Source organism: Protopterus annectens, chromosome 7.part0 (assembly GCF_019279795.1).
Source record: "Protopterus annectens isolate FY-2018-M chromosome 7.part0, PAN1.0, whole genome shotgun sequence".
Lineage (NCBI taxonomy): Eukaryota > Metazoa > Chordata > Ceratodontiformes > Protopteridae > Protopterus > Protopterus annectens.
This window is the reverse complement of record NC_056739.1, coordinates 1,703,317,632-1,703,327,529: the sequence shown is the minus strand read 5'-3', so window position 1 is coordinate 1,703,327,529 and position 9,898 is coordinate 1,703,317,632. Positions and strand designations below refer to the sequence as shown.

Sequence of the window (9,898 nt, the reverse complement as noted above, 5' to 3'; positions counted from 1 at the left end):
TTTTTAAAATTTAATCACCCCCCCTTAATTTTTTTTGCCGAACCCCATTCCTTAATTTTCTTGTGCTCGTTTTACTTTAAGCATGTCTGTTTTGCTTTAAACATGCTCGTTTTACTTTAATCTCTTAATTTTAAACATTTTGTTTAATTAACTAACCTTTTGTGCCTCTCACTTGTTTAATACTGTTAGTGCAAGTTTTCATTACCTTTGTTTTTTTTCTGGCTCTTTTTTTGTCCTAGTTTCTCTTGGTTTACCTTCATTGTTAACCCTGCACCTCGTAGCTCTGGAAAGCAGTCTCTGGAATCCCAATTCTGACACCATGTTACTCGTCTAGTGAGGATACAATAGACGAGACTGTGTGGGTTCTGTTCAAGCAGCTTTATTATGTACAAACACCTCAGAACTGAGGCTTATTAACTTTAACTTGGGTAAACTTACATACAAACTAGCTGTTCCACTCGAACATGCTCTCTCTGGCTGCACTTTCAAAATGGCACTTAGATCAGCACATGCTCTGTATTTATATGCACGTTCAGTCCTTGAAACGCTTCTTAAAGATTCAGCACACATGCTGTGTACTACACTGACCATGTTCAAAATGTGCACCCTACTCTTAATGCCTTATATAGCTCCAGTATTTCGAAATTATTTTTATATTTTTTTATTGAAATTTTATTTTCAAACACAATAACAAAACAGCTATTTGCACAAGTGTCTGCATTAATTCTTACTATATATACATCACTAAGATTCATTAAGCAGGCAAACTATATAAATTGATAATAGCACATAAAATTGGATGAATGAATAGAAGAATATTAATTAATATTAATCTGTCTAGTAATATTCTGCAGTTATTTTTTTGTTTTCACCTTAATAGTAGACTTTCTTTTTGACACACAACAGTAACAGTATTCATAAATTCTGTAAATGGAGTAATCTCATTTTCACAATTCTCTGTAGCCATTTTCCTGGCTGTTAATAAACTCCTTGGAAGTGCCACTGAAGTATATGTAAAAATCTAGGAATTGGAGCATTAAAACACCAAAAATGTAGTTAATATAAAGCTTCAAAAGTCTGCAGCAGTGTCCAGTTCAGATTTAACATTCTGTTTATTATGTTTGCTATCTGTTGGCTTTCAGTCTTGTCTTTGTGTTTCAAATGCATTTTAAAAGTTCATTGTAGGAGCCCCTTTCATGTTTTTACTGTGATATTTTTGCCTGTCATGTCTGCTGGCCATCAAGTTTCTACCAGGGTCACACTTTTTCCCCAAATCTGCCTTCTTCCATTCAGCACCACTTGGGTGGATCTCCTCTCTGCAAAGGAAACTGGACTATCTACAACCCTCCCTTGGTTTAGATGGGAGGAAAGGGTTGAGAGCACCACTAAGCTGCTAGCATCCAGGCAGCTGTCAAGGGTACTTCAGTCTTCGAATCCCAATTCTTATTTTGACTTTTTGAAAAGATGCTTGCTTCACCTCAGCATGGTACTCTTCTCTGGGCCATCTGTGTTTAAGGGTACACCCTAACTGTTCCCAGACTGGAGAACTACCTACATACACTTCAGACAGCACTCTTTCAGTACTGTTGATGGAATGGAGTTTCCGACTTTTGCCTGATCTCTCCTTAAGTCACTTATGTAGGCATTTGGGTCAACACAATGACCTATAGCACATACCCTTATCTGTCGTATCAAAGTCCTTGTTGCTTTCTAGCACCGTTATGACTCCACATGCTGACTTAAAAACACAACATGCTGAAACCTACCCTAGGATGTTTAGACAGGAGGTTGGCTACCACCTCCTATCCTTCACCACTGGCTTCTGTAGCTCCTGGGCCCATTAATTGATGCCCATTCATCTGGTCCACACTCTGGGCTGCATTCCACTGAGGAACAGAACCGGCATGCTTTTAAGTTTAATTGCAATGGCAAACAGTTCATTTTTATAATTCTGTTCAGCAAAATGAAACATTTAACTCCCTTCTAAACTTTGTACACATCTTTGATCACAGATGTCACAAAACCGATTAAAAGCAAAACAGAGGTTCCTTTCTTGCCTGTAGCCACACCTTGTAAATGAGGCTTGTGTTAAAACTGTTTCGTATTGTCTGTGCATGTTGTGGATGTTTTTTCTTGTCTTCACTTCTGTTACAGTGCATTCTCCATTGGCTTTCTATTTAATTTCTGTTACTGCTGGAATGCATTCTTGCTTTGTTTTTCAGTATTGCCATTTAATTTAGCTTGGAATGTATCTTGCACAAACCCCTTTCCTCTTTTAATTGTGTATCAATAATTTCACTGGCTGTATGTACATGAACAGCTTTGGATAAGGTCAGGATTTTTTTTTCTTAAACACCTATTTCTAGTCCATGGTGGTGCAGCGGTAGCATTGTTGCCTCACAGCAAGAGGTTCTCATGTTTGATTCATGTCTGGAGTGCGGGGAGTGCCTTCTATGTGGAGTCTGCATGTCCTCCCCGCGGTTACATGGGCGTTCGAAAGACTTAGTTGAAGGTTGAACGTCGAGCTGGCACCTTGGCGTTCGTGAAAAATCTACTGCCAATCATTAGCGGACCAGAGTTCTGCTGTGGCGACCCATAACCGGGAAAAGCCGAAAGACAACAACAACTTTAACACCTATTTCTGATGCTGTATTCTATTCTGCCACTTGTTAACGAATCTAATTCACTGCCTTTGGTTTGATAGGTCAGTAGCATAAGCATCTACAGTCTGTGTAGGATCTTGTACTTCTGCAAAGATCATGTCAGATAAATGGAAGGTACTTTCCAGATATACAGTCATTCTTTTATTTTGTTCTAAATGGAATTTTGTCTTTCACCTTCCTGAGAAAAATTAGTGTTAGATATTGTCAAAACTTTCCTGTCAACATGCCAAACACGCAGAACTCTGCTCTTTTTCGTACTACTTCTCTATTCCACTCACAAGGGGGAACAAAGCAGATTCCAGATTCAAAGCTTCCATTTTTCTTTTTATTCTTCTTATAATGTTATACTTACAGACCTTTAAATTTATTGAAAATAAAGACATGCAGATATTTTCAGTTCTTTAGTCTGTTTCTCCTTTGACACAATGTAACACGTAGATGTTTGTTCCATAAACAGCACAGACACTGTCGTAAGTATGTGGCCTCCAAGAACTGTTTATTCAGACTGGCTTCTAGAAGGAATATGTAACACATGACATGCTGCTCCTTGTAGACCATAACATATTTAAAGTTATACACCCCATGTACTACAAGAAGCATTGTCTGCTTTGTGCAGGAAGCAATATTATATTTATTTTTTTGTGTTTAGATACCAGGTGGCTGGACTGGTCTGCTGGCCCTTTTCATCCATGATCCCAATTAGTCCTCTGCGCCCTGTCAAGATTTGGGTGGTACATGCCAAATTCTCCTGGTACAAATGCATTATGATAGAGCAGGGTAGGCAGGCTCACACTCAACTAGATAATACCTGGAACTTCCAGTAGGTGTCACTCTACCTTAGAATATCTAAGCACCAGAAATCTAGACAAAGCCATAAATGATGGGGAGACAAAGGCCCAAAAATAGGGACACTTTTTTTAAATTATTGCTGTCACAAACTTTAAAATTTGATAGACTAACAGATTTTACATTAGCAGGAATTTTCTGAAGGATATGAAATCTGAAACTCAAATGTCTGCCAATAATTTCTGACCTCAGTCCTCAATGATTTGCCAGTGATTTGCAAGAAAACCTCAAATTTTAAGAGGAACAGATCCGGACAATTGAGAGGTATGGGTATCGCACCTTTGTAGAGATACAGAGCCCCACCTGTCCTCTCCCTTCCCCTCAAGGATGGGTGAGGTAATACCAGCTGTTCATTTCCATCCTCCTGCCTGTCTTTATCAGGAGCCCAAGCCAGGGGTCAAACTGGGATCACCTATTTTGCGGTCAGGACTTCATCCTTGTATGCCACAAAGCTGGATACGTGGTAGGTTTATCTTGTTCCTCTGGTGAAACTGCATATTCCAATTGTCTGTTATACTTTGGTAACCCACTGCATTTGTTTTTTTTTTTTTTTTTTTTTTTTGTAAGTTGCATCAAAGATGACTTCTCTTTCTGTTTATTTTGATTTACTCCAGTCAGATGTAAAGCTGGGCATATTAAGAAAGTAGTGCCCCACAAGCAAGTGCACAGTGGAGTCTCTGGTACCAGGCTTAGCATATGTTCATGAATGTACTATCTAGAATTTAACAGCACTAGCCTTTTCACTTACTAATAAAGTGCTTTATTTTCAAAACTCCTTTTCTAACAATAGTGAATACAAGCAGCAGCTTTCTACTTGTGGACTTAAAATATTCCTGGCATCTTGGATAAAGGTGTAAGCTGAAACTTCATGGAGTAAATAACTGTTACTACCTATGTGTATATTATTAGTTTTAGAAAATGAAATGATAAACTTGATACTATAATGAAGTTTGCTCTTCACAGTAAGTGTTTGTTCTTTAGGTCTTTGTGAGAGTTTGTGAATTTAGCTGTTCAGCATAACTGCTACATTCCCAAATGATGCTTAACTGTACAGAGTAGTTAAACACCTGACTAGACAGTCCACTGCCTTTTTATGACAATCCAGTAATTGTGGATGTATACATTTGCATTGTATAGTCTATGGTAATGTAATGATTATGAAAATTTGCAGTTTAGATCACTTTTGTAGCACCGGGTCATTTACAATTGTGACGTACCATGGAGGCACATGGGGTGGCATATAGGTATGGCAGGTGTCATGTTAGCAGAACACACCAGTAGATACCCAGGGTATATGGGGCTGAGTTGCAGGATGTAGTTCCATGAATATGCATATTGTTGGATAACTGTACACTATAGCTGTTTTGGTAGTCATTTGAACTGTGCACACATAATAGATAGCTATCCAGCCTGAAGCAATACTCTAAGAAGGGATGCAGTGTGCCATTATCAGGATAAGTGAGTGACTGACTGGTGGAGTATTGCTTCAGAAGGGATGTAGTATGGCATTATTAGGACGAGTGATTGACAAGTTCATATATTCTTGTGACTCTCTTACAAGCCAGGACTCCCTCTGGTTGAGAAATAATCTAGCAGAATGCTGGGACACAGCAGTTAGCAGCATTATTATTTGTTGAAGGATTTCATGTAACTAATAAAACCCTACTTATTTTCATAGCTGACCAAATGACCAGAGAAAGCATTGATCTGATGGCCTGTAATGTTAAGGGCCAGAAGTCTGAAGACTCTCAGACTGACTAGCTGCATTGGCAGACAACTGGCTTTAAACAGAATCAGGGATGTGTTTACTGCTGTTTAGCCATACTGAATTGTGTTGCCAAACCATGTCACAATGCAGGGGTGTTCTGCTTTTTACTGTCCACTAGCTGAAAACCTGGAAAGAAAGACTGAAGCATAACGTGATGCTTAGGGAAATTTCATATGGAATCTTGCACTATCTACACTTGACGGTTTTGTAAATAGTACTGAGTAGGAAAGTAGCTTAAATTATAACCTAAAATTCTTAGCATCTGATCCTAGATGACTGTAATTATACTATATCTGCTTGCAGTGGATTTCAGTTTGAACTGTACTTTTGACAATTCTGAAGAGGTCGTGTAGTATTTCTGCTCTTTGATAGTGATCACAAAATGTCATATTCTTTTTTTTCTGTAATACAGGAAAAGTTAGAGAAGCTTCTGTGGAAAAGTAAAGCTTTTGAGCTGAATCCTGCAGAAGTAAAAGAACTATGGAATATCTGTGGCAATAAAATGTACTCGCTGGATGACAAGGAGAAGCAGCTTGGACTAGGAGAAAAGGTAAAAGCAGGAAACAGCAGAGCTTTCAGTACCACCCTAACAAACTTCAACCTTATTTTTGTGTTTTGTCTTGCCCAAGTTTCAACGTAACATGGGTGTAACGATAATTACCTACATGTTTTGACAGACAAAAAGAATAGTTGCACTTACTGAATGATTACTTTAACACAGCCCATTAGCCCAGTGGATGTTCTGTTTTTGTAACTTTTCATCCTGTAGGTATTAAAGTTCCTTATTTAAGACTGAGGCAGAGGCTAATGGCAGAGCTCTGTTGTAGGAAAAAGGAACATAGACCAGGTGTTCTACACGGCCTTTACATAAATCAACAATTCAACAGGAAAGGAAAACTCTGACCCTTGTCTGGGGATTGTACCCAATACCCCCCCCCATTCTGTGTGGTGGTGTATATGGCAGTGATAACTGTGTGGAATTCAGGGAGTCCTGAGTTCAGTCCCCAGAAAAGGGTTACTGTTTTTCATTTCCTGTTGACTTGCTAATTCAATAGTAGATTCATAGTTTGTTACTGCATTGGATGCTTTACTTAATAGGCTGAAAGGCATACTTGAATTTGGTTTATTACATATGGAACAAGCTGCTAACACCTGACATGCTACAGTGGTAGATGTCAAAGCAGTTTATTTGTGGATAACATAAAAATAAGTGATTATAACTTGAGCAATGGCATTTATGATTTAAAGTGATGTTCTTATAGGAGGCTCCCCCTTCATTATGTTGGCATTTAGGTAGTGCTCATTGGTTTATTCCACTTGTAATACAGGCTGCTGTCTTACACAGAAAAGTATCAGCAAGTTGCTTAACAGATTTTTTTTTCCAAAGTATTTTTTTCTGTGTTTTCTACATTTGCCAACCTTGTAGTGCTATAGCCTGGAATAGAGTCCTCACTAGCCTCGGAACTGAATAGACTTGACAGAGATTTGGAGGAATCTCTTTGACCAGCATTGGTTGGCATATATTTTGCTTCTTGCTGAAAAGAGTTCAGTGAAATATTTCTTTGACCATCACTTTCTAAATAACGTATGAGGTTCTAGACACCTTTGTTTGTGTTTGGTGCCTACAGTGACACAAACTGGTATGAGCCATTCATAAAACTTCTACTGGCTCATTCTAGTCTCTCTTTTTTTTTTTTTCTGTCTGTGTGAAACTGTTGTTCACTTAAGGCATTTTTTTTCATTTCCATCCAGTGTGTTACTTCTACACTAGAAATGTAAGAGAAGTTTTGATTTTTTTGTTAAACAATAATGTACCACTGATATTTGTTTTAATTAGTTTATAGAGTCTAATGACTTCTGGGAGACGCATCTATTTATCAGTTTACTTTTTGTTGACTTAGTAGGCCGCCGTGGTGCAGCAGTAGCATTGTTGCCTCACAGCAAGAGGTTCTCCCGTTCGATTCTCGGCTGGAGCGCCTTCTGTGTGGAGTCTGCATATCCTTCCCGCGGTCGAGTGGCGTTCGTAAGACATGCTTAGAATGGGCCTGCCTTCGCTGAAGGTTGGGAGTCAAGCTGGCACCTCTGCACCCGTAAAAAATCTGCTGCCAATCATTAGTGGACAGGAGTTCCGCTGTGGCGACCCCTAACTGGGAAAAGCCGAAAGAAGAACAAAGAATTTTTTGTTGACTTAGTCCCTATGTGTGTGGTCTATATTTTCAGGGAAGATCCTAGGTAGTATTTATACAGATATGTAAAATTTGGTCAGAATAACATATAATTTACCTTACTTTTATTAATAACACACTACTCTTTGTAATTGGTGGTCACTGGATCCCAGTAATTTGGTTATTTGAGCATAGCTGTTTGTTGCTCAGTAGCCATGCTTGCATGTTTTGACTCATTTTCCGATTAAATATTTCTATAATGTCAATTTTAATATTGTTAATCTAATGGTGTTTGCACAGCTTATTCGTTCCATCCATTTTACTTGTTTATATGTATTAGTAATTTTAAGAATTTATATGCCAAGAGATTTTTTTATATATATAATGTACCCCCTCTGACCACCATGCAGCTTCAAACTGTTCCCCAGGCTTCACTGCCTGCCAAACCTAGGATCCCCCATGAAATTAATTGCATTTGACGCAGCTAAGTTGTACAGTGCTCTAACTAATTAATATTTTATATAAAAACAACATTTAAAAAAGGTAGCCCCAACAGTGATCATTAATTTAGCAGGAGCCATATCACTTGTCTTTTGTTAATCCTGTTAGTAAAGGAACTGCAGACGCCTGGATTCTTTTTCACAAAGGATAGAGAGTGAGGGTGTTTGAGGAGGTGACAGTCCTCCTTACAAAATAATTTGATGAAAGAAAGGCAAATGCATGATGCAATTAGCAATGTTTTGAGTGCTGCCTGGGAATTACTGCTACTCCAATCTGTAGAGCCCTCTGAGTGATGCAGCAACAATAAAGCTACACTGCTGACATACTTTTCTGACAGGTACAATGATTAACTTGCAGGATTAACAGTGATCCTGTTATCATCCTGTTTGGGTAAGTTCCATAGGATATTTAGCATCCGCTTAAATTATGACCAAATCTGGCATCTGGGACCTTGATTTTAAGGGCTCACCCAAAGAACAACATCTCCGTTTCACAGCCCCTCCCCCCTGTAATGTCACACTTCAGTTTCAGTTCTGGAATTTGAATCGAAGCACCTGGATCTGTGATGGAGCCTACAGCCTTCTGATCTTTGCAGTATGAGATAAATGTACAATCTTCTGAGTCACTGACATTGTATTGGCATGCAAAGATTTATACTTTTTGATAATTATTTTTTATTTGTTTGTTGCTTACATAGAAGAGATTATTGTAAACACAATCAAGAGTTTAATAACTTTTCAAATTTTGATAACCTTGGTAGGCCTGCCATTTTCTCTACTCTAGAAAATATAATGCTGTCTTAAAAGAAAGATTTAGAAAAAAGGAATATAAGGAATGGTCTGAAGCATGAATATCTGATATTGTGTTCAAATATAAAAAAGCACAGGGGAAACCGGAAACCAGGCTAAGTCCATTCTGATAGTGATGAACTTAAATGTTTCAATTACAAGGATGATCCAGTCTGTCAAATGGTTGAAAAAAGGCTGTCAGACAAACAAGACTAGTGTGTGCATCAGTTCATCCCCTCTGTCAGTCTTTGCCTAGTTGCATAAGCACACTAACTCCCCTTATACTCAGCAAATGTGTAGCCAAAGACTAAAGTGTGTGTTAAGAAAGACCTCTGCTAAGGTTCACATGAAATGTAATATCAGTGTTGAGCTTTAGAGGCAAAGGCTAGTCGGTGTCTAGGTGCATAGCACTGAAGAACTGAGCACTCTGTTAAGGTTTGAACTTAGAACTTGTGAATCACCATTACAGCTGCTCTACCTGTAAGTTACTATAACAGGTGAGACCTGGCTGAGATGCTGTAGTATCTTCTGTGGTTTCTACATCTGTGATTCACACAGATTGCAGAACAGAAAAATTAACATATTACTTCGAAAGAGTCTGGCCGAGGTGCACAAGTACATTAACTACCCTGGTATACTACAGGTAAGTAACCAGTAAAGGAAAGTCCTCATTTAAGGCTCACTTAAATTGCCTTGGAGCTTTAGAGGCAAAGTCATAGTCGGTGTCTAGGAGCATAGCACTGAAGAATTTAGTGCACTGCTAAAACTTTACTGTAGAACCCCTGGATCAACATTGTAGCTGCTCTGCCATTAAATTATATTAACCGCTGATCTGTCCAAGGTGCTGAAGTGACTTCTGTCCTTTGGCCATAAGTACAGGGATGCTTATTTTATGTTATTTTGGGGAAAATGCATATCTATTCAAAATTTTGACTATGATTATTAGAGCATAACAAGTTTCTGTGTAATTTGGCATTTAGGCCTGAGTAATCATTCCCACAACCTGTGTTGCCCCTTATATTAACCAGCCAGACTGGAAAAGCACTAACCCCTTCCCAGCTTTTTCTCTCTACTTCCAGCACCATTAATTCTTCTATCAGCAAAGGTCATTGGAGAGGCTGTACCAGCCTTGCAAACTTTAGTTTATATTAATCTCATAACCAGTTT

The 9,898-nt window shown here is 38.5% G+C and overlaps 1 protein-coding gene across 1 annotated transcript in view; it reads left to right on the top strand.

Moving 5' to 3' along the window:
* The window catches only part of DPP3 (dipeptidyl peptidase 3), a gene marked incomplete in the record, with an annotated part of 784,135 nt that overhangs the window by 136,751 nt on the left and 637,486 nt on the right, over nucleotides 1-9,898 (top strand). Inside the window, 1 exon segment of the mRNA XM_044078218.1 lies at nucleotides 5,690-5,827. Coding sequence (XP_043934153.1) covers nucleotides 5,690-5,827 — 138 coding nt within the window.